The following is a 23,636-nucleotide window of genomic DNA, read 5'->3' as shown; positions in this document are numbered from 1 at the left end:
GAAGCTTTATATCTAGCTTAGAAAGCACCCGCTCTGGGTCGTATGGCATAAGGCCAGTCCCTGCAAAGCTACCCTGTACGTTCTTCTCTGTTATAGAAGCAAAGAAGGCTTCTCGGAAGGCACAGAGGAACTCAAGCTTGCTGATGTGGTTGATATGCATGCGCATTAAGCCCTCGATCTGGCGACCGTATGCCTGCTTAAGTGGCCCAAAGCAGCCAACATCGAGAGGCTGGAGCCTATAGGAAGAGTGTGGAGGTATGCAGAGTGTGACGATGTTGTTCTCCTTGCAGTAGAGCTTGAATTCGGTTGAGTGGTGGCTCTCGTGGCCGTCGAGGATCAACAACCGGTATATGCCTTTTGTTCGAGGTGCCGTATGGTAATCGAAGTGCTTGATCCAATCCAGACCTACTGCATTGGTAGTCCAGCCATTATCGGTGGTTGCAATGCGCCAGGTAAGTGGTAGGTTGCACTCCCAGTACCAGTTACTCTAGTGGTACTGTGCGGCTAGGATGATGAACGGAGGGATAACCCAGCCAAGGGCGTTGACTCCCTGGATCACAGTCGCCCACTCCCGATTACTAGGCTGAGCTAGTTTTGCCTTGCCACGCCCATCCGAGGTTGTAACCACTATACCCGCGAAGATAACACCTATCATAAACCTAGTCTCATCAAAGTTGTAGACATCGTCATCGACAATCCTATATTTAGCCCTAGTATTCCATATAAGTGCAAACCACTCGCTGATGACCTGTGGATCCTCGCATTTAGCCCTCTGGTAGTTGTACTTGCGTGTATACCGCGTACGGAGCTCTGGCTGGCGTTTGACAAAGTTGTGAGCCCAGCGTTTGCCGATAGGGGGCGCGTCGCGTTCGCATAGTAGGTGGTTGGCCATATCTTCCACACCACTTAATCTAGGTGGGAATGCGCGTGTAGATAGCTCAGTTATATACTGAACTATTGACTTCTCTTCTAGATCCGTGAGCTTACGCGAGTTGGCTAGAATATTGCGTCTTGCAGCACGTCCCTTGCGCCGGTGGCGAATCGTTGCTTCTGGAACGTTGTATAGCTTGGCTACCGCCCGGATACTGAGATTCTCGCTCTGTTTGATAGCTTCGAGGGCTAAAAGAAGCCTGGCTTCTTTTGAGGGGCTACGCATGGCTTGTTGCGGTGGTATTTGGTGGAAAAGTTTAGAGGAGGCGCGTCGCACTGAAAGTGCGTCGCTCGCTTATCTGCGTCGCTCGCTTATCATGTACGTTATCACTTTATAAGAGGCTAATATTTCTAACCGAGTAAATATATCCCCTAGACCTATTGTGACAGCAGAACGCACCGACCATGATGATGATATCATTTGTATGTATAATGATTCATCATAACTAAGTGATGATTCATTATGCATGTTCCATTACATTATTGTCACGAATTAAGCTAACAGGACAGCTGCAGGTGGGACAACCCGCCGGGTGGCGCAGGGCGCACCCGAACCAATCATTCAGGACCAATAAGAAGGAGCTCTAAGGTGCTCTAGAGAGCAGACGAGAGCTTAGGGAGCTAAGCCAATCAGCATGAAGGAACAGAAGCTCTTGATAGAGTCAACAGAACACTAAGCCCTAGGGAGCTCTATAGAGCACATGAGAGCACCCAAGATAGCCAGTATATAGTCACTCGTTCTAGAGGACTCTGGGAGTTCTCCAGTGAGCAATACAAGCAGTAAGGCAGCCCTACATTACTGTGCAGACATTGCGACTTGCATTGTTGTGAACCTTTTGGCTTCACCGAGACCTACAGTCCGACCAGCAGATACCTTCGACCGGCGAACCCTTTCAGAGGCAGGACTGCCTGTGGTTTCGTCACAATTATGCATGCAAGCTCAGACCTACTCGCATCCTGTATTTAAAGCCTACCTTGCAGTCTCGAGGATTTCTTTCCTCCTGCAAGTTCAATATTCTTGCAATGCAGTCAGTTTACCACCAGAGGCTTGACCCTAGCCTTGAACGACGGCCCTCATAATAAGGTGTCATGAATTAACCTGCAGAGGCCGGTAGAGGCTGACCTACATAGCCAGCGGGCAGCGCCCGCATCTAATCATTACGAACTAGGAGGAACAACACTAAGAAGCATTGTTCTAAATTGTGACGAAACCACAGGCAGTCCTGCCTCTGAAAGGGTTCGCCGGTCGAAGGTAACTGCTGGTCGGACTGTAGGTCTCGGTGAAGCCAAAAGGTTCACAACAATGCTTGCCGCAATGTCTGCACAATAGATAGAGCCTATTGCTTGTATTGCTCACTGAGGAAGCTAGCTATCTGAATGAGTGGCAGAATAGTAGAACTATATACTGCTTCCTCCCCTAGGTATCCCGTACCTAGATCTTTGGAACATTTGGAACAATTGTTGTCCTCATTGTTCCATCTGGAACAACGTTCCTTGGCGTTGTTCCCCAGGAACAATCGTCCTTAGCATTGTTCCTGATCTCCCCAATCCTCATTGGTTCTTTCTGACTCGTAATGATTGGATATAGGGGTAAAAAGGGTATATTATATGATTAAGGTTATAATAACTCTATCTTTAAAATTTAAGCTTTTTTTAATACTGAGGTAAGGGTAAAGGTGGCGTTCGTATTGAGTATAGGCTCGATGATAAAAGCCGCGAAAAAGTTCCCTCTAGGCTTAGACCAGCTGGCGCTAGTGTTGTGTATGGTATCTGATTGGCTAAAAGGGGTGCGGGGTTGGGTGGTGCTCCATAGATACCTGCACACAACTGCCAAGCGCCAAAAGCTGTGGCTGAGCACCTGAGACTAAACTTGAGCCCTCGAAAAGTGAATCGGCGGCAAATTGTTTCGCTTCGCTCCAAGGTTGCATGTCCAGAATGCGCGCGCTACGGACAGCGAAATATTAGGCTGAACATGTTAAGAATGGGTCATTTATTGGGCCTCTAGGTAAGGTAGCCTGCGCTGGTCCGCTGGACAGTGGTGAGACGGGAAAGGCTGCACTAACCCTACCCGCCGCGACAGGACATGCGCGACATGATCACGTGGCTGGGCGGTGACTGAGATGAGCCGGCCCGGCGTTTCGCATTCTGTGCCTTCCCTCGCAGCTGAAGATACAACGCAGCCCCTCTTCAACTTCTTCTGTTCTTGGTTAAAGCTCCTTTTGAGTCCTCACCTGTCTCGGTGTTGCGTTTGCTTGCTGTCCAGAGCATTTTCGACAGCCTTAAGTCGGTTAACTAAAAGTAGCGAACTCCAGTTCCTTGTGCCTGCCAATCTCAGGACACAAACGCTCAGGCTGCCGAACTATCCCGCCCCTGGAGCTCGGGCCCCTCTTCCCATCTTTAACCACCATCGATCATCAAGAACGTCACCATCTGTCGCTGTCTCCCCCACTAAACTGAATCTCCAACATGAGCCGTTACGACGGGCCATCGGAGGGTTTCGACCCCGCGCAGCCCTATATCCCGCCTTACCAAGCATGGGAGAACCTAGCCCATGAGCGAAACCGCATCGAACGTGAGCTCGCCATGAGCTACATGGACCTCCTTAAACGCTACCAGGACAAATGTGCCGAATGCGACCGGGAAAGACGCACCGCCGTGCTTTGGGAAAAGGAGCACCGCATGCAGGAGAGAGAGCTCAGTGCTATTAGATCTGCTGCAGTACGTCCCCGTCTCTGTTTGTTACTTCCTAACCCTAGCGCTTTCTGCAAAACCCATGCATAAGATGCCGCCCTAAGGTGCGGTCCGAGACCCGCAGCTTCCCGGTCTGCTTCCAAGCAAGCTGGGTGCTTCCGCATCCCCTGCCTGCGGAGAATTCCCTTCCGGGTTTATCCTCGATTATCACCGCCTGTAGTAACCATCTGTCTAGGAATCATCTCCCTTTGCTTTTGTTGTTATCGATGGCGATGGCGCTGTCTTCCGCGAAGATCTTATTGCCCGGGGGGAGGAGGGCGGCGGAGAAGCCGCCCACGAGTTACATCAACGACTTAAGGCCTACTTCCACGACAACCCAGCCTTGTCGAACATCGACATCATATTCGTACACGTCGTCCTTAGCGTCGATGGGTTGTCGAGGGCTCTCCATGCGTCCGGCACTCTTCCTATTACCGACTATGCCGCCTTGACCAAGTTTGGTCGCGGCTTCTGCCGTGCTCAGCCGTTTTTCTCCTTTACTGATGTTGGCTACGGCAAGGAGCAAGCCGACCATAAAGTCCGCAAGCTTTTTGAAGTCATGGAGAGGAATATCCAGTGCCGATGCCTCATCTTGGGCGGATGTCACGACAACGGCTACGCCACTTTCCTCGAATCCTTCCGCAACAACCACAAGATCTGCCTCCTGGAGACCACTCCTCCGGCGGCGGATTTCCGAAAGCTGTCGTTCAAGCGCGTCTCATTCCCATCGGTCTTCCGGTCCGAGCCTGTGCCATCCAGGCCGGCCATGCCGCCGGGATTCGCGCCTCCGCCAACTGCTGGGACGTTCTATACAAGCTCCAGAAGCTCTCCTCCACTCCCACATGGCGGCAATGGGGTCACCAGCTTGCCGAGCCCCGCCCCGACGGCCTCGCCAAATGCTGTACCTCACGCGTCGCTTGCAACGACTAAACCCGAGTCTTCAACCAGCAGCTACGCTACAGTCGGCCGGAGCAACGCTCCCGTTACCATCAACATTGCCAGCCATAAGAAGACAACCGCCTCTCGTCCTTACATCACATTTAACAAAAACGATCAACGCGTAGATGTGCCACTGGCCAAGCCGGATCCTAATGCAGTGAGGGCGTTTGAGGAGAAGATGCACGCCAACGGCAGGAACTTTTGCAACAGATGGTATCTAATGAAGAACTGCAAGAGCCCCAACTGCAACTTTTACCACGGAAAAGAGCCCTTGACCGCATCGGAGATGCTCGTGCTGCGACATAAGACGCGAAACTTGGTTTGCAGCTCCGGCCACCATTGCACCGAGGTGTCCTGCAATCTCGGGCATCATTGCGCGAATCCGACGTCGTGCTATTTTGGCAACAACTGCCGTTTCGCCGAAATGCATGGCATGGATATCGTAAGTCTACTGGAAATGGGACCCTAGAGGCGGTACAGGCCATTGCTGACATGGAAATCAGACTCCCACACTTAAGGTTTATGATGATGGCACTCGAGAGGTCGTTTAGTTGACAACTCTCGGTGCAGCTATCCGGTGCTGAACTGATGGCACTGGGAACCTGCTCTGCTTGTTTATGCACGATGTGCCCGGACGGGCCGTCCAGCCTCTCGCCACTTTTGCTGCACCTTTAAGACCACGATTATAGTTTAGCTATCTCAAGTTGCTCGCGGTTTGAGACGGGGGTTGGGGAAGTGGAGGAGGTCGGTTTCTTTATGATTGGCTCTGTTTTCTGTTCGTGGATTGAGCTTATCTCGTCTTCTGATCTTGTTGCCTACACATCTCTACTCGGTCGAACTAGTTGATATGAGAATCTCTAGTCGTGAATCAAAAGGGGATCTCCACACGATGTTTTCAACAAACTCCGGTCTTGAACACAGCCAATACAATATGAACACCAACCCTCAGGCTGACAGGCTCGATCTGTTTTTATATCTCGGTAACAAGGCCGAGGCGAAACATAAGTCACCAGCTCCAAGAAGGGTATATGAGTACAAGGTACCTAAGTCTGTGCATCTTCTCTGCTCGAGTGATGTATTCCCACTGTCTGTCCAGACCTGGACTTATCACTGTACGGAGCAGGCCCTAGCAAGGCGGACAATTGTTGTGCTGCCCAGAGATCCCAGCCTCCAAGTTTTGGAGCCAAGACAAGATGTCGACGAACCTGCAGAGCGGGCACCAATGGCAAAGGGATTGTTCCGAAACATCCTAACTTCTCCTAGCAACCTACTAACCACTACCGCAAGTGTATAGGAGCTTATAGATTAGAGTTAACCAGCCTTCTAATAAGTAGACAGTGGCGGAACACAGCTCGACGCTCCTCGTATCCTCCTCAATGACTCTTGACGACCCCATTGATTTCGTCCCCTGATTGCGACGGCTCCCTTAACTCATTCACTCAAAGATGTCGTCGGGACATGAAGCTCACCAACACCCAGGCGACCGGGATGAGGCGACACCGCTTCTCCCTCATCACTCCCCTGGAAGCGGGATGACCGCCCACGAGGGCGAGAGCGGCCGCAGCGGCTTCCACCCGCGGCAGTTCGTGTCGGTGCTCTGGCGCAGCTCGAGCAAGCTGTCGATGCTGGTCAACGTACTCTGGCCCTTCGTGCCTATCGCCATCGTGCTACACTTTCTCGGGAACGCGCCGCTATGGACCTTCGCGACGAGCTACATCGGCATGGTGCCGGCCGCCAACCTACTGGGCTTCGCCGGCCAGGAGTTCGCGCGCAAGATGCCCAACAAGGTGGCCGGCATCCTGATCGAGACCACGTTCGGGTCCCTCGTCGAGATCATCCTGTTTGTCGTGCTCATCGCCAACCATGTTGTTGGTGAGGGCGATAACAACGACAGCAGCAGCGAGGAGGGCAATCTGATCCCCGTCATCCAGGCCGCCATCCTCGGCAGCATCCTCACCAACCTGCTGCTCTGCCTCGGCCTGTGCTTCTTCTTTGGCGGCATCCGCCACGCAAACCAGAAGTTCCACGCCGTCGTGTCCGAGGTCGGCAACGGCCTGCTGCTGGTCGCCGCCTTTGGCCTGCTCATCCCCAGCGCCTTCTACTCGGCCCTCAAGAACGAGGCCGCGTCCGAGTCGGCCGTCGTCGTCGTCTGGCACGAGAAGAGCTTCACACAGGGCAAGCTGCAGGCCGACGTGCTGCAGATCAGCCGGGCGGCGTCGATCGCGCTCATGTTCGCCTTTGTGCTGTACGTCTGGTTCTGCGCTAGCAGCCAGCACAGCATCTTTGACGAGGTCATCGAGATGGACGAGCACCGCGACGCCGACCGCGAGGAGGACCTGCAGAAGCCCAAGTTCACCATGACGGAGACCGTGGTGGCGCTGGTGCTGTCGCTGGTCTGCGTGACGCTGCTGCTGGTTTTTCTGGTGGACGAGATCGAGCACGTCGTGCGCAGCGGCGTGCCGGACCAGTTCCTCGGCTTGATCTTGCTGCCGCTTGTCGAGAAGGCCGCGGAGCACTTGACTGCTATTGACGAAGCGAGGGGTGAGTAACTCTTACGACCAAGTGCGGCTCGTGTGATGTTCAGGCTCCACGCCAAACAAATACTCGTGCTGATATAGCCTTGCTTTTTCTTTAGACGGCATGATCAACGTTGCGCTGTACCACTGCCTCGGCCCTTCCATCCAGACAGCGCTCTTCAACGCCCCGCTCGTCGTGATGGTCGCCTGGACCATGGGCAAGCCGCTGGACCTCAACTTTGAAATTTTCATGATTGGCCTGCTCGTCCTGTCGATTTTGGTCGTTGGCAACTTTCTCCGCGACGGCGAATCCAACTGGCTTGAGGGGGCACTGCTTGTGGTACGTGTGTTAGCATTTGTTTGATTCGGAAAGCTGTGGTACCTTGTAGTGTGAATGAATAGGGGGACTGACATGGCGCAGGTTGTCTACACCATCATGGCCATTGCCTGCTGGTACTACCCGGATCCCGACGTGGCAACCTCCAACGGGCTGGAAGGATCTGGCTTGGTAAAGGTGACCATGACCAAGGAGATGCTGGAGCAACTCCAGCAGGTGCTAAGACTTGAACCATCCGCCTGATCAACTGTGACGATACTATGGGCGGCGTCTTACATGGACATACCAGTCCCCACCAGTTGACGTGGTCCCACAGTAGAGAGCACTGTAGTGTTCCATCTTCTAGATATGTTTAGTCGCCTTGTGGATTGTTCTCCGATAATTGCCTGTCCAGGGGACTTCTTTGTGACTATGCTGCAAAGTCTGTAGGGACAACGCGCTGAAAGGGTAGGTGAAGCTTGAGAAGCGAGGCCTGGGTACCTACCTAACTTAGAAGTCGTCAGCGATAGAATGCTAGGCGAGGTGGCTGTTAGATACAGCTGCAGAGCGAGCTTGAACTCCAATTCCTGTGGATTGAAATATTTTCTGTTGCTAGGGGATGGCTGCTCAAACAAAGGGTAGCGTCAGAATGACTTCTAAGTTGTGAGTCATCAACTGAAACTGTAGACGCGTACCTTTCGATCCTTCCATGAAAAGTGCAAGACGACGGGGAAGACCATACCTTGACATAGGACGTAGATGAAGCCCTTCGGAGTGTACAGGGTACTGCTCGGGTGTGGAAGTGACCATCAAGGTTAATCGTTCCACAAGCTAACAACTTGTGCGGACAGGACCGATGACTCTACATCAATCTTGATTCTTCGACCCGGCCAACTCCGCTAGTTAAAATCGAACCACAAGCTACGCCAGGCACCATACTATCAATGTGCAACCACTTCCTGGATGATGCAATCTCTTCGGTGACATCAACCAACTCCGCGTTCTGCTCTCTTAGTCTTCAGCCCCTTGTCAACTCCAACCTTGTCGCAGTGTCACATTCTGCGCTTTACTATTGACACCCAAAGGCCGGCCAGGAATGGACGTCCCAAACTTCCCCATCCCTGAATCCCCTGCCGGCACCATGGATCCCGATTGCCTGAACTCGATCGGGAACAGCAGCAACAACAATACCAGTAGCAACGACAATCATGGCAACAACCAGCCATCGATCCCATTCAAGCTCCAGGTCGCCTTTACCCTCGTGATATTTACCTTAAGTGGGCTCTCGATTCTTTATCTCGTACTGCGCTATTTGGAGAAAAGACGCGCACGTCAGGATCAGGAGCGAAGACGCGAGGCGGGAGAGGCATAGCCTCATAGGCCGATACCATTCAACGTTGTCAAAACGCTGATGACAATCGCGGAGAAGCAACTCAGAGGATCGTTTTGTATCCCAGATTCTCAGTTGAGTCTTGGGAGTAATCATTGTACTCACATTCCATGGCGTTGTGCCAAAGAAGAAAGGCACAAAGGAGGGAGAGGAAGAAGACAAGCGAGACGCGAGAGAATATAAGGAGCAAAAGGGGTGGTCAAGCAGCACGGAAAGAAAAGGAAGAAAGAGATGAAGATGCTGCCGAGATGACCTGTCTGCAGCCCCCTACTGGCTCATTCGTATTTCACCACACCGATACGGAGTCCATCGGCTCCGGCCCACGGAGCTCAGCCGGAGGGAAGCGCAAATATCAATCTTAACTCCAGCAGCCCTGCCAAGACTATCGGCTTATTCAGACCTTCGGCGAGCAACTGGGACGGAGGATACCCGATACAGCAGCCGATATGCAGTGCAACTGTGGACAGGGGCACAATCCCGACAGATTTACTATGTATGGTATAGGTGTTCCTGTTCATTAGTCACCGTGTGGTAAGTCCGAAAGACAAGGTCCCAGCACGGGAAGACGCTCGCGACATCAATCGCGGGGATATTGCCAGCAATCAGGCGCGGGGAATCTATAGCCGTCAATCATTGAGCTGACGGAAAAATAAGAGATCTTCCTTGGCACAGATATATCATATAAATTGGGTCATACACGACGTTGCTCGGAAGAAGGACAGTCTTTCATCGATATCCTCCTCACCACGACCATTCCGTTTCCGCAGACGAGACTGAGTCAGCAAGATGCGCGCCTCATCATCATCGGTCCTCACAACGGCTCTGCTCCTCTTTGGAGGGGCGATAGCGGGATGCAGTGGAAAGCCCAGCAGCAGTAGCTGCCTCGACGCATCCATCGTTGCTCACTCGGGTCAACCGGTCGGAAAGGAAGTCGTGTACAACAACAGTAAGCTGAGCGTTGAAACCAAATCAGAACGTCCTTGTGGGTGTGAAAGGCTTCACACTAACCAGCAAAACTCAGTCACGCTGTACATCTCCAAACCGGATAGCAAAGCGGCTCGCACGAAGGCAAGAGAGGGCACCGCCGTGCTCTACTTGACTGACGTCTTTGGAATCATCCTGCCCGAGAACAAGCTGTTCGTTCACCCCCCTCCCCCACATACCGTTAAACGCGTGATACTAAAACCCCCGGGGGCTCCAGACTAGCGGACAGCTTCGCCCGCGCCGGCTACCTGACCATCGCACCGGACCTCTTCGGCGGCGACCCGGCCCCGGGGGACCTCAACGTGCCCGGGTTCAACACGACCGAGTTCCTGGCGCGCCACAACGCCACCGTCACCGACCCCATCATCGCCAGCACCATCGCCTACCTGCGCACGCACCTCAACGTCACTCGCATCGCCGCCCCGGGGTACTGCTTCGGCGGGCGCTACGCCTTCCGCTTCCTCGCGGCAGACAGAAGTAGAAATGGTGCCGCCATCGACGTCGGGTATGCCGCGCACCCGAGCCTGCTGGAGGCGAGCGAGATCAAGGCGATCTCCGGGCCGGTGGCCATCGCCGCCGCGGACGGGGATAACATGTTCGATGCGAAGGCGCGGGCGCAGGCCGAGGCGGTGTTGGTGGATGTCGGGCAGCCGTACCAGGTGAGCTTGTACTCGCAGACGCAGCACGGGTTTGGAGTGCGGGCCAACGTGTCGGACCCGAACCAGAGGTGGGCGAAGGAGCAGGCGTTTTTGCAGGCTGTCCGGTGGTTTGATCGGTTCTTTATGGGTAGTAGCTCCTCGTAGAAGGAGAAGGAGGAGAGGAGGTCATCCGTCTCCTGGTGAATAAACCAACCCAAGGGGGCCATAGAGGTAATACAACAAAGCTGTGTATACAATACAGCATTGCCACTATCGTCATTGACTCATCATTACTCCTGACAATCACCCCGTTACCCTGACTCCATTCCAATTCATTTTCAAACCTCCTCACCAGCAACAGCCTCATACCCGCCCGCGCGGCGCCCTCCACCTCCGCTTCCGAGGAGATCCATAACGGATGGGCTCTCGTACATCTCAGTGTAATTCACCGGCGCTCCCCCCAGCACTGCGGCACCCGTCTCCCGCCTCCCAAACACCGGCGCGGGGTCACACCAAAAGTCCCTACAGTTCGTCAAACACCCCCTGCTGAACGGATTCCGGTTACTCCTCCTGTTCCCGCCCGCCGCGGCACCCCTGCCTCGCGCCGTCTCAATGAAGGTATCCACACCCAGCAACCGGCCCCAGTGTTTTAGGAACCCGCCGTGCCGACCATGGCGATGCCCGTGGTGCCCGTCGGACGGCGCATGGGGCCCGATATCCGAGCCGGCTGGCGGCGGCGGGACAGATCCGGGGTCGAGCGGCGCGCCAGTGGAGGTGAATGCGCTGGCTAGGGAAGCCGCGGAACGGGCGTGGTTGACGCCAAACATGTTCTCGTAGGTGGTCATGGCGCGCGAGACCTGGATGAACTGCACGAAGAGCAGCATGCTGACCCAGGTCAGCTGGAGGGAGGCCCAGATGGCTAGGAGCAGGCTGTAGGCGTCGGCGTTGATGATCCGGCAGAGTGTCGGGGAGAGGATGTTGCACTCTTCTGAGGCGGTGGGCGTGAGGGTGGAGAAGTCTGACGGGGAGGTTAGTGTCGAGGCGAGGTAAAGGGAGGGGACAAAGGGAGGACAAACATTGATACGTGAGCAGGTCGTAGCTCAGGACGCCGAAGGTGAGGCTGATCAGGTAGATGAAGAAGTGGCGATGGTTGTTGACGCCGATGCAGTTGTAGACCCAGGGGCAGTGGCTGACGAAGCGTTAGCTAGCGTGCAACATGGAAGCAGCTTTACGCAGGAGACACTTACTGGTCATGCTTGGCCACGCAACGCTGACACCTGCGACAGTGTTTACTCCGGAGCGGCGTCCGGATCATACACGTGACGCAGAAGTGCGCCTCATCGTACTTCCACATGCTGATCAGCTCATCGATAACGGCCTTCTGCTCGGCAATGCCATTAAGCTTGGGCACGAAACCAGGATCGTCGACCATGCACCGGGCGTAAAAGAAAGCTGTGAGCCCAACGAACATGGCAAATAGGAAGTTCCATAACCACGTCCCACCTTTCATGGAAGTCAGTTCGCCGAACCACGGCCAAAACCGGAGCGGATGAACTCACCATCTCCAAAAGCCGTATTCGGGAAGACCGTGAATAGCCAGTTGAGCCCAACCAGAAATAGGGAGGCAGCGAAGATGCCGGCCATCCAAGGCTGAGAACAAGAACGGTCAGCAGTGCTCCGGGAAAAGACCGGGATCGTAATGCCCTACCGTCCTCTCAAACTGCCTCATATCGGGCGGTGCATAGACCAAAACCTGCTTGCCCACCCATTGTATTGTGTACGCTGCAAGAAGCCCGAACGGAATACCTGCGTATACAGGCATGCCGGCCAGGATGACGAGGGTTGCCCAGACCAGCACGAACGGCCATAGGAAGAAAAACTTGGTCGTGAACCCCCTCCGGTCCTTAGAGAAGTAGCTCGCCCCCGGCCAGCTCGGCACGATGGCGTTCCCCTCCTCGTCATAGCCGCATTCATACAGCGCCTTGTGCCATGCCGCAGCTGTGTTCAGCTCCCTTGCCGTGATGGACGGCGTCTTGCCCGTTGTGGTCTTGGCAAACCGGTCGGCGCCGTACTCTATGAGTTTCTGGATGCACCCATGGCTGCCCTTGACGAGCGCCCAGTGCAGCGCGGTGAAGCCCTGCTCGTCCTTCGCATGCACACTGGCCCCCCAGCGCAGAAAGACGTCGACGCACGCGGGATATCCCTTGTAGGCGGCCCACATCAGGCTCGTGTGGCCGTAGCTGTCCTCGACGTCGACAGGGATGCCCTGGTGGAGCAGCAGGATGATCAGGAGGAGGTTGCCGTTGAACGTGCTGATGTGCAGCGTGTTGTAGCCCTGGGCGTCGGTGATGAGCGGGTCGGCGCCGTGCTGGAGGAGCAGGTGGACAGTGTAGTAGTGGCAGCGCTGGGCCGCCCATTGCAGCGGCGTCGCGACGCTCTCTCCTCCCTTCTTGTTGATCGGGGCGCCGCGCTCGATCAGGAATTTGCACATGGCATACTGGTTGTTGATGGCGGCCCACTGAAGGAGGGAGTCTGTCAGCAGAGTCCCGCGCCGCCTTGCTCGTCAGTGCAGAGAGAACATACGTGTAGCGGGGTGATGCCCTCGTCGTTCGTGTACGTCGCATCGTAGTCGCCCGTCTCGAACAGCTTCTCCATGCCCGAAATGTCGCCTATCCTAGCCATCTGCATGATGTCGTTCTGGGCTGGCTCGTTCGGCATGTTGCCGAGTTCCATGTCGTTGCTTAACTTCGGTGTTGCGGCATCCGATTTGGATGGCGGTTGCGTCGGGGCGCCGTCCGTCGCAGGTGGCCCGGAGGCATCTTGTTGTTGCGCCATCGTCGGATATGTCTCGTTAGAGGAGGATGCGCTACGGCAGCGGGAAGCCGCGGAATAAGTGTGTAGTATGGTTCAAATAGACAATTGCAGCATGGCGGACGGCGCAAACGGCGCGCCAACTAGTTACTGTTTCACCCGGCTAAGCGTTGAGGCCTTTGAAGTGACCCTGCGGCGAGGCTTCTCAGCTCGATATAGGTATTTTCAGGAATACCACACCGGATGCGAGGTGCACGGCGACGCTGGTCCCCAGTCTTGATTCGGAGGAAATCTGATTTGTCTTACGGCAGCGGAAGGCTGCCTCTGCAGCCGCTGCAAGGGTGGTAAGCGTCCCACTAACGCTGCCTTGTGGGTTCGAGGACCCTATCCGGTATTTTACGCACATGTAATGGCGGTAACAAGCATAGAACGCCACCATCAAGTTCATTTCAGGCTTAAGTTGGCCGTGATTCTGAACTAATGTCATACCGCAACGCTGACCGGGTCCGTTGCACAGTCCCCCGGCAGTAAGATTTTATTCGTAGGAGTAATTGGTCATTGTCATATCACGTCTATCCCGAGAGGTCGGCTCGATTCACCGGTCCACCTGTGTAACGAACCTCCGTCTACCGGTATCGCGGTAATGCTAAGCTTCTCCAATTCTTGGCGAGCTCGAAATGCTACGTGACAATAATCCACACCTAAAATTCCCATGATCCGATCCGGCGACGATCGGATGACAATGAACCGATAACTCGGCGCCGGAACTGCTGAGAGCCGGGCCCAAGTCAGAGCAGAACCGCACTACAAGAAGGCCGTCTTGACCTGCATCTCGAGACCGGATTTACGCTTCCCAGCGACCAGTTTCGACGACAGACACCGCGAAGGCAGGAGGAGACAAGATGGACAAGATGCCGACGCTCGAGACCCTCAAAGCCGCCTTCGAGGCGTCGCTCAGCCCGTCGCCAACCGTCATCCTGGCTGGTGTGGCCATCGTCCTCCTGATCCCCATCATCCTGCACTTAATCTTCTCCGCCACGACACCCTACACCACACTGCCCTCAGTCCTCCTCGTCGGACCGTCTGGCGCCGGCAAAACCGCCCTGATGACCCTCTTCGAGCGCGGGCCCCTCTACCACAACCAAGAACCCCAAGGCAACGGAAAATACACCGTCAACACCCCCGTCGCCCAAACCCACACCTCCCAGGTCTCCTCGGCCGTCGAGCTGGCCGTCTCCAAGCCCGGCCCCAACCAGCTCTCCTCCTACCGCGACGACCTCGACGCCCAAGGCGCGACCGCCAAGCGCTTCCTGCTCGTCGACACGCCGGGTCACCCCAAGCTGCGCAACCAGGCCCTGTCCCGCCTAGCCGCCACCACGCCAACCATCACGCTGCCCTCGACCTCGTCGTCGTCGTCCTCATCATCTTCCGAGATCAACAGGTCCAAGCTCAAAGCCGTCATCTTCCTTGTCGACGCCGCCGCCCTCGCAGACAGCGACAGCGGCGCGCTCGCCGCGACGGCCGAGTACCTGTACGACGTGCTCCTGACCCTGCAGAAGCGCTTCCACCGGCGGACGGGTTCCCGCGCGCCCGCGTCGGTGCCCGTCCTGGTGGCCGCCAACAAGCTGGACCTGTTCACCGCGCTGCCCGCGGCGCTGGTCAAGAGCAACCTGGAGGCGGAGCTGGCGCGCATCCGCAAGGCGAGAAGCAAGGGGCTTTTGGACTCCGGCGTGGGAGGGGATGATGCTGCGGGTGGGGTGGATGAGTTGGATAACTGGCTGGGCGGGATTGGGAACGAGAAGTTTACCTTCAAGGAGATGATGGAGTTTGATGTCGAGGTGGAGGTTATCGGCGGCAATGTAATCGGGGACGGGCCCGGAGCGGACAAGTGGTGGAAGTGGATCGGGGAGAGGATCTAACAGATTTAATGGAGCCCGGGTGTAAATCTAGACGTTGTAATGGTGAATCAATGATGACATAATGCGGGCAGGCAGTACTGCGAGATGGCTGTCTAGATGGGTATATTACGCGGACACGCCACTTGCACGGGTTGAGCCCTGTCTAATGCCGACTATATGCTCGCTTTCCAAACCAACCATTAGATGTTGAGTCCTAGGCACGCACCCCTTCTCAAAACGGATAAGAACCTCCATTCGCTGGTAGTTCCAGCGTTCTTCACGACTTCTGTCTCACCATGAACGTCAATAGATCGACCTTGGTCACCACCGCAACAGGCTTCGATCCATCGGCCCCCTTCTCCGTCACCACGGCGGCACTGTTCCACTCCAAGAACCGGCTCAGCGCCGACAGCGGCGTCTCCATCGTGATCTCCACGAACTTGCGCTTCTTGCTCTTCTTCTTCAGATCGGACCCAAACTCCCGCGGGTCCGTCACCACCTCGTCAATGCGGCCGAAGTCAAACATGACCTCGCTAACGGGGGTCGTGGGCGAGGCCCGCCCGCGCGAGATGTAGCTGAGCAGGTTGCCCAACGTGACAAGGCCGGCCAGCTTGCCACCTGCCGACGCGAGCACAGGCAGCTGGTCAAAGCCCTTATCCCGCATCATCTCGATGGCCTCCGAACAGGCGCTCGTGGTGAGAACGGATGTCACCGGCTTGAGACGAAGCGATCTCACAGTCGCGCCGTTGTAGGGGTCTGCAGTGCTCTGCTTAGGTATGGGGGATTTGGGCTGCGATTCCGCGTCCTTCCCATCGACGTTCTCGCTATCATTAGGCAAGAGCCCGTTGGCAGCCAGCCAGTCGTCGTCGGCAAATTTGGAGAGGTAAGATCGGATGCTGTCGGGGAGGACGACCACGACCACATCGCCCTTGCCAAACCCGAAGTCTTTCACCGCCTGAATCATGGCCGCCATCGCGCTGCCGGAGCTACCGCCTACGAGCAAGCCCTCCTCGGCAATAAGTCGCCTGGCAAGCTGGAAAGACTCGCGGTCGTCGGTCTTGTACCACTTGTCCACGAGAGATCGATCTAACACATCCGGAATGAAATCGTACCCGATACCCTCGACCTTGTATGGGAGGTTCGCTTTCTCTTGGTTCAGGCTTTCCGGCAGCGCAAGCGTACTGCCGTGCGGGTCCGCCGCAATGACTTTGACGTTCTTGTCATGTTTCCTGAGGCCCTTGGCAATACCGGTGATCGTGCCTCCCGTTCCCGCACCAGCGACAATGGCTGTGATCTTGCCGCCGGTCTGTGCCCATATCTCCTCCGCGGTACCGAACTCGTGGGCGAGCGGGTTGTTCGGGTTGGAGTACTGGTCCAGGATGTGCGAATTTGGTATCTCCTTCAACAGACGCTTCGCGACGCCGATGTGGCTCTCGGGACTGTCCCAGGCAGCCTGTGTCGGCGTACGGATGATGGTAGCGCCCAAGGCGCGAAGGACAGACACCTTCTCGGCAGACATCTTCTCGGGAAGGGTGATGATGGTCTTGTAGCCCTTGATTGCGCCGACGAGAGCAAGGCCAATGCCACTGGTTCTTGTAAGCAAATGCAGACTCGGTTCGCGCAGCAGCAGTACTTACGTGTTGCCACTGGTGGGTTCAATGAGAGTGTCGCCAGGCTTGATCCGACCGCTCTTCTCTGCCTCTTCGATCATACGCAGTGCTATCCTGTCCTTGACGCTCCCGCCGGCGTTGAACATCTCAACCTTCGCATATACCTCGGCCTCAATGCCGAGCGACTGCGGGATCTTGTTCAGTCGGACGAGCGGCGTGTTGCCGATTAGCTCGGTCGCTGACATCTTGACGCTGAGCTTTGGAGCTTCCAGAATCGGCACTGGTGGCCGTGGCTCCTTTTGAGAGAGCTGGCCGTCCATCGTGGCGATCGAGTGATGTGTGGCGTGTTGGATCAATTGGCGGGGGCGGGGTAGCGAACGGTTATGGTCGATGGCAGGGGCAGTGTTCTTGGTTCTCGCGGGATTCAGCGTCTAAAATAGACTGGCCAAAAGACCTACACCACGTTTACCGAGCGAACTATGGCGGAATAAAAGGCTGGAATGAGGAATTGGGCGCAGGGGGGTGCCGGGAACGTCTAAAGAAAAGTCAAAACAGCGTGGAGTGTGGGATGTGGGATGATGGCCTGTGACCCGGCACAACAAAGCCGAGTCAGCCGACGATATGCGCCAGTCGAGACCCAACGGCCAAAACCTGGCTTCGAGAACAATCTCCCGGATTTCCCTTTTTGGAATTCAACGACATCTAACTGGACTCGTCCCATATTCGAGCTTCTCGCTGTGCTGCTCCAACCCAAGCCGGTCTCTCCAACGTCGCAGTCGCAGGTCTAACTCCTGCTGATAGGGATTGTGTTGATATTCAAAGGTAAAGTCTGATCCTATTCGTGTTTATATTTAAGAACAACTGTACCGGACTTGCTCGCACTAGATGTAAATATGGAGCAAGATGTGTTGCGGGGCCATACATAAGCCCACTGCACTCTCCTCAAGGTTCCCAGCACGGGAGCCGGTTTCCGTTTTTGGGATCGCAACAGGTTATGGGCTCTGCCGCAGTGCAACTAGGTGTTGTACTCGTACCCCGAGTCCTGACATCGAAAGCTGGTGGTCAATGCAGCGTCCCATCAGCTTGCCACCAGGAACTGCGGTCGTTGACTTTGCGTCTCCCTCAACGACTTTGGCGGATGTTGAAGCTATAGCAATTTAGAAGTCGAACAGACCTTGCTACGCCTCGTATGCACGATCGCGCGTCTGCAACGACTATAGGCATTCTCCGTTTAATTCCTCTGAAGAGCGTGCGACATCATTTCGACGTCTCTCATAATCGTACCGCCATTGCATCCGTCGTTCATTCGCTCCTACAAAGCCGTCTGAACGTCGAGATTGACACCAACATGAGAGCTGGACTTTTCAAGCCTTTCCCCTTGCGTTGTCTCGCTTCGTCCACCAGCTTGGCTGATGAGGATGGACTGGAACAGAGAGGCTATTGCTTCACATACTGCTCCACTCGTTGCCCGTAGATGATGGAGAAAAAGGGCGGCCTACGACCACATGCAAACTGAGGCTGCCAAAATGACATGGCTGGCGTAATGGGGCTAGAAGCGAGGAATTACCGCTGGAGAAAGCGGCCGTTTGGAGGACATGCGAGCCTCAGGAAGATGAACTAATTTTGGTACAGCGAACCTCTAAGTGGAGAGCACTTGGGACACTGAACGCCGAGTGGGAGACGCGTTTCTGCCAAGAGAGCCACTCGTGGAACGGAGTCCCGCCGGATTGCAGCGCCCTGAATCCCGAGTGCACGGCTCAGCGCCGAGCTTGAGCCTCTCTAAGGAATGTCACTTGAAACCCTTTCAATTCCAAGTCGCCTGTGTTGCATTTGAGACTCCACATCGCGTAGCTGCTCTGGATATTCCCCGTCACCAGAATAACTTGCGGGGAGATCTGACACCGGCGCGCTCCCCCAGGGCCCTAGCTGCAGCTTGGCTGGGCGGACGGTTTCCAGTAGTGTTTCGGTCCTTTGGAGGACCTGACGGGTAAGACCACAAACCGGAAGGCCTCTAGTGGAAGGCTCCGGGTCAGGCACTCGCCGGACATCCCAAGCGACCGAATCAAACTCGCCACCTTGCGCTTCCTGCCACACCCCGAGTTACTGCCCGCTCTCCGTCACTGCGCAGGCTCCGCCAAGAGCCTGAGCCCTGCTGCGGGGTTGCTGACTCGATCCCTGACAGTAACAATACCAGTAAAAGTAGCAGTACCAGTAAAGGCAATCTGGAACCACCTCGAGCTCTTACGCTTCTCCGTAAAACCAGTTGTTGCCACCCACCAACCATGCGCATATGAAGCACATGGGAGAGAAGCAGGCAAATTGAGTACATAGGGACCAGCGTCTTGAGATGGCACATCGTGTGATTCTTATAGAAGTCCGGGGACGCGGCAGCGCAAAGGTCGTGATACCCCTGTTAACGATTAGATGGTTTCAGTGGAAATGGAGGAAACCTATCACACCTAAGGTACTATCATACCCGTGGACCTCGTCCTCGATCAATCAGGGTCTATGGAGAAGAACTCATGATTTTTGTGCCAAATGACGGGACTACTTAGCCCCATTCTGTCTTCACATCCTTCCAGGTTCAGGTACCTAGGCATATAACGGAAGTATGTCGGTCCCGCAAAAGGACAGCCGATAAACCTGGAAGCTACTATACCAAGGTCATAGAGAAGTAGGCAATATGACATGCCACCTTTTCGCCCAGCCTTGAAATTTAAATACTTCCCGACTCGCGACCTTTGTTTATAATGGGGGCAGAGGTACGTCAGGCTTCGAAAACAATGCCTTGTAGGTAATTCGAGTTCCTGCGCGGGCTCAGTGGCGCCTATGACTGTGCTGAAGTGCATGAAGACACTCCACTGCACGCTATTGCAGGTGACCGTGTTGATGATGTATGTATTCCTCATGTCTGTTGGCAGAGATCGTATTGAGGTCTTGACTTACATGGGCGTCGTAGGTAAGGTCGGGTACCGTAATGGACTGATGGACAATGCGCTGTTCACGCGACCCAGCGTCTACCCGCAGAAACACACGGCATACTCGGTCCCCAATGGTAGACGCTGGTCACCGTGGGTAAGGTACCTAGAATGCACGTATAGACGTCACATGTTGCCACTGATAGCGCCCCCTAATGCAGAATGGGGTCTACCCCTGGCCTGCTTTTGCATGTTTCCTCTACCAAGTGCTCCTCATCACGGCGTGGACCGCGTGGACCGCGTCGATTACGCGGGTCCAGCTCCCAACTTACTCGCGGAAGTACGCGTCTTTTTGAAAAATGAGAAAATAATTGACGTGCGAATTTCAATTCAATGGGCAAGGTCGGTGCCCGAGTGATTAGGAGGCCATTAACCACTCCCTGGAAATCTATAAATGACCTCCCCTTTGCCACCAATCCTCCCTAACTTCTTCCTCCTTACCATATACTTCCTCTGCCATTCATCCATCAACTTCTCAGGGAGTAAGTCCCAAAATTACTCTTTTTTCTCCATCCATCTTTCATTTTTATCGCTGTCATCGCTCATTATCTTCATCTGCTTCTTCCATCGCCGTAATACATTATCTTCTTCCATCCTTTCCTTCCGCTACCGACTTCGTCCACCCAATCTCTTCATTGATCCCATCCTTCTTCGTCATATTCCGTCTATCATCACCCCATCGTTGAGCCCATCCTTCAATCATTTCTTCCATCCATTATTTCTTCCTTCCATCATTTTCCCCTCCATCATTTATTCTTATTACCCTTTTCCTCATCATCGTCACATCCAGAAGCCCATCCTAACCGTCAATTACTTTGTTCGCCGCATACTTGATTGGCCGACCGACTTTTCCATATTTCTTCCATCCATCATTTTCCCCTCCATCATTTATTCCTATCACCTTTTTCCTCGTCATCGTCTCGTCCAGAAGCCGATCCTAACCTTCAATTACTTTCTTCGCCGCAAATCTGATTGACCGACCGACCTTTTCATATTCCCTCTGTTCATCTACTCCCTACATGTCGGGCAAACCGTTTCTCTATTTTATCGCCACATTTGCCTCATTTCTTCCCATGTTTCTATGTCTCAAAGACCGGATGATTATTGACAATTACCGCAGTGAAACAACTACTCCCTCGAACCCTCTAATAGAGTGGCGTTGTCTTCATCCAACGTTTTTCTCACTTACTGATACTAACGCAGTTCTTCTCACATAGGCAATTCGCGGGGCGCGCTACGACAAGATCACTCCAACATCTCTAACATTCATTTGCAGCAGCAGCGACATAAATATTTTATGGTCGGAACAGTATACTAACATCCTCTTCAGGGCACTACTGCGACTGCGATTGCGACACGCCGACCCTGCCGACACGCGCCTTGCGACACCCACCGGTCGGTTGTCGTCGAGTGGACTGGACGTGGCCAGGTGTCTTGGTAAGTCCACGTCTTTGACGAGGCGCAAGACTCCCCGCGTCCAATTCACTCGTGGACAACCCACCGGTGAAGTCGCCCCTTCGAAAACACACCTTTCCGCCTGCGACCGACATGGCGATGCGACCGAGCGGACCCCCCCCCGAGGCGACACCCGTCGAGTGGCTCGGCCCGATAGCAACGCAAGACTCGCCGCGTACGACTCGACAACCCACCGGCGGAGTCGCCCACGACCGACGACGACGACGGGAAGGAGTGGAGGATTGAATTGGGGCTGATAGAAAGAGGAGGGATGGAGGTGGTATGGGAGGATGGGACGGGTGGACGGCTGGATAGGGTTGGTTAAAAGAGGAGGAAGGAGGCGGTATGGGAGGATCGGAGGATGGGGTGTGGATCGATTGGTATGTTCCCTTCCTTTTCCTTGTCTCCCTCCACTGCGTGAATGTTTGAGAATGTTGGAGTCGACTTGGCTTGCATGCCGCCGCCGCCGAAAGGAAGACCCGAAGCTCGACAACCTCTCTTCATAGTAAGTCTTCCTATCCCACAGCATCCTGCGGTAGTAGCGCTAATCCTCCATCAGGTCATCCTCGTTACGGTAGATGGTCGCATAGTGCGTTGGTGTAAGGGACTAAGGGTACGGTTCGGTGTGCGTTGGGGGACTGCAGGAGAGGGTATAGTCTGAAGGAAATGGCAGGATATGGATACCGGATAAAGGAAGGCGTGGGAGTATAAACACATGGTGCGAGTTTGCTTCAGCTGAATGTCCGCCGTGATCCCTCCACATCATCGAGTGACATGATGGTGTTGAGAACTTGAGATGTCGTTGAGGACAGGGGTGGGGCTTGTCTTGGCATGCCGTTGCAGCCACCACGTGGGTTCTAGACCCACCACTGAAGACAGATCGGTGATGTCATTGGGCTTCATGGGCCTTTCCCTCCGTGCTTTCGTCACAGCGCCCTGAACATCAGTTGCATGACCGTCAGGAACAGCAGTCTTCCCAGTGAGCTACAGGTTCAGCAGCGCAATGGGCCGACAGGAAAGAATAGCGCGATCGATCGTGCGGACAATTCTCAAAGCGAATGAGGGGAAGAGGCAATCCAGCAGCCCCCTCGCATTACTTCTAGCTCTCTTCTCTGCCTTCTTCTCCCTGTACCAGCTCGTGCTGCGCAAGGTTCGCCCCGCGGACTTTGCTAACCTTCGCCGGAGGCATTGGGATGTCAGCGATGATGATTACGTCAGATCGTTCCGGCCTGGCGAAGGCGAGGCGGGGGAAGAGGGTCTGAAGGCGATCGGAGATATGGGATTCTCAGGCTCGGTGAGTCCCGACGCGACATGGTTTGGGTTGACGCCGCAGTGCAGCTAACAATGCGCGGGCCCAGACTTTCTACTCCACCGCCGATCAGAAGTACCTGGTCAAATCTGTACCACGGCATTCCGAACACTCATTCTTCTGCGACGACCTCCTGACCCCATACGTCCAGCACATGGCAGCCAATCCGCGGTCCCTTTTGGTCCGCATCTGCGACTTTATCTCTGCTTCTGGCCTTTCGCTAGGGCGCATATTTGGCTTCGCGCCCTCCCACCACATCGTCATGGACAATATCATGTACGGGCGGGAGGAGGCCAAGAAGCGCGGCGAAGCGGAATGGGAGCACTGGGATCTCAAACCAACATCGTATTTCTACCCCGAGAGAGACATTGCAGGCGGCGCCCTCACCAGTGAGGCGACCAAGAGTAAGCTCGCGGACGAGTTCCACGACAAGATCGTACTCAGCCGGGAGCAAGCAGAGGACTTCTTCTCCAGTCTGGATGCTGACACCAAGCTGCTTGCCGAGCACAATGCTGTCGACTATTCCCTCTTTCTCGTCCGGATGAGCGCTCCCGGGCCAACTATTGCCTCGGCATCTTCGCCTGCGGAATCAAGCATGGTCCCGTCTCAACCACCATCAGTTCCGCCGACTCCGCCGACATGGAGGACGGGAGTTCGCTCGGCAGACGGGAAGTACATCTTCCGCGCCTCCATATTAGATTTCTTCTGGGCCAAGCACAAGGTCCATGCTAAGATGATGACGCTCTTGATTAAGCTCTGGAACGTCCTGATCAGCAAGCATGGCCCAATGAGCATCACCACCACGCCGGATGACTATCGAGAGAGATTCCTGAAGATGTGCAGAGGCATCGTAGAGATCAAAGAGTGAAAGGAATGAGCTACACCGGCATAAGAGAGCAATGGAAGTAAACTGAAGTCCGGCGCTGTCAACTTCCTGTTTCAAATGAACCTTCCTTCGAGACTTAGACTAGGCAAGCAGTTATAGATACCCTGGATTCCTATTACCATCGCCTCTAGAAATCTTGGCCCCGTCCTACGTGCCTTTTCCTGGTATAGCCGTTGATGAAATTCATTGATTTCGGACCTGAAATCGCTGAGCAAGATAAGTGCTGAAGGACCTAGACTCGTTGTG

General features: G+C 54.8%; 8 protein-coding genes across 8 annotated transcripts; 5 read left to right on the top strand and 3 right to left on the bottom strand.

Moving 5' to 3' along the window:
* Positions 1 to 3,396: 3,396 nt before the first annotated feature.
* Positions 3,397 to 5,150, top strand: B0T15DRAFT_403367 (uncharacterized protein; the record flags this gene model as incomplete). The annotated part of the gene is made up of 3 exons (XM_062865201.1): positions 3,397 to 3,648; positions 3,857 to 5,041; positions 5,103 to 5,150. 3 exons carry the CDS (start codon positions 3,397 to 3,399, stop codon positions 5,148 to 5,150), a joined length of 1,485 nt encoding a protein of 494 aa, XP_062718392.1.
* Positions 5,151 to 5,840: 690 nt separating this feature from the next.
* Positions 5,841 to 8,097, top strand: B0T15DRAFT_422782 (uncharacterized protein). Its single transcript, XM_062865576.1, has 3 exons — positions 5,841 to 7,140; positions 7,235 to 7,455; positions 7,537 to 8,097. Exons 1-3 carry the CDS (start codon positions 6,045 to 6,047, stop codon positions 7,693 to 7,695), a joined length of 1,476 nt encoding a protein of 491 aa, XP_062718391.1. The 5' UTR covers positions 5,841 to 6,044; the 3' UTR covers positions 7,696 to 8,097.
* Positions 8,098 to 9,482: 1,385 nt separating this feature from the next.
* B0T15DRAFT_311038 (dienelactone hydrolase family-domain-containing protein) lies at positions 9,483 to 10,695 on the top strand. The gene is made up of 3 exons (XM_062863927.1): positions 9,483 to 9,767; positions 9,843 to 9,957; positions 10,023 to 10,695. Exons 1-3 carry the CDS (start codon positions 9,608 to 9,610, stop codon positions 10,606 to 10,608), a joined length of 861 nt encoding a protein of 286 aa, XP_062718390.1. The 5' UTR covers positions 9,483 to 9,607; the 3' UTR covers positions 10,609 to 10,695.
* On the bottom strand, positions 10,695 to 13,368 carry B0T15DRAFT_311030 (uncharacterized protein). Its single transcript, XM_062863926.1, has 6 exons — positions 13,027 to 13,368; positions 12,152 to 12,961; positions 12,003 to 12,093; positions 11,691 to 11,946; positions 11,520 to 11,632; positions 10,695 to 11,461 (listed from the first exon to the last, which is right to left on the bottom strand). The coding sequence occupies exons 1-6, from the start codon at positions 13,276 to 13,278 to the stop codon at positions 10,782 to 10,784; spliced, it is 2,202 nt and encodes a 733-aa protein (XP_062718389.1). The 5' UTR covers positions 13,279 to 13,368; the 3' UTR covers positions 10,695 to 10,781.
* A 383-nt stretch (positions 13,369 to 13,751) lies between these two features.
* On the top strand, positions 13,752 to 15,258 carry B0T15DRAFT_543355 (uncharacterized protein). The gene has a single exon (XM_062869988.1). It carries the CDS (start codon positions 14,157 to 14,159, stop codon positions 15,171 to 15,173), a length of 1,017 nt encoding a protein of 338 aa, XP_062718388.1. The 5' UTR covers positions 13,752 to 14,156; the 3' UTR covers positions 15,174 to 15,258.
* B0T15DRAFT_422772 (tryptophan synthase beta subunit-like PLP-dependent enzyme) lies at positions 15,259 to 17,340 on the bottom strand. Its single transcript, XM_062865575.1, has 2 exons — positions 16,790 to 17,340; positions 15,259 to 16,738 (listed from the first exon to the last, which is right to left on the bottom strand). The coding sequence occupies exons 1-2, from the start codon at positions 17,080 to 17,082 to the stop codon at positions 15,430 to 15,432; spliced, it is 1,602 nt and encodes a 533-aa protein (XP_062718387.1). The 5' UTR covers positions 17,083 to 17,340; the 3' UTR covers positions 15,259 to 15,429.
* A 3,605-nt stretch (positions 17,341 to 20,945) lies between these two features.
* Positions 20,946 to 21,970, bottom strand: B0T15DRAFT_543353 (uncharacterized protein). The gene has a single exon (XM_062869987.1). It carries the CDS (start codon positions 21,722 to 21,724, stop codon positions 20,975 to 20,977), a length of 750 nt encoding a protein of 249 aa, XP_062718386.1. The 5' UTR covers positions 21,725 to 21,970; the 3' UTR covers positions 20,946 to 20,974.
* A 154-nt stretch (positions 21,971 to 22,124) lies between these two features.
* Positions 22,125 to 23,565, top strand: B0T15DRAFT_441068 (uncharacterized protein). Its single transcript, XM_062865914.1, has 2 exons — positions 22,125 to 22,489; positions 22,554 to 23,565. Exons 1-2 carry the CDS (start codon positions 22,199 to 22,201, stop codon positions 23,370 to 23,372), a joined length of 1,110 nt encoding a protein of 369 aa, XP_062718385.1. The 5' UTR covers positions 22,125 to 22,198; the 3' UTR covers positions 23,373 to 23,565.
* The last annotated feature ends 71 nt before the right edge of the window (positions 23,566 to 23,636 follow it).

Source organism: Chaetomium strumarium, assembly GCF_033439665.1.
Source record: "Chaetomium strumarium strain CBS 333.67 chromosome Unknown B0T15scaffold_7, whole genome shotgun sequence".
Lineage (NCBI taxonomy): Eukaryota > Fungi > Ascomycota > Sordariomycetes > Sordariales > Chaetomiaceae > Chaetomium > Chaetomium strumarium.
The sequence above is the reverse complement of the archived record's forward strand: the minus strand, read 5'-3'. Positions and strand labels throughout refer to the sequence as shown.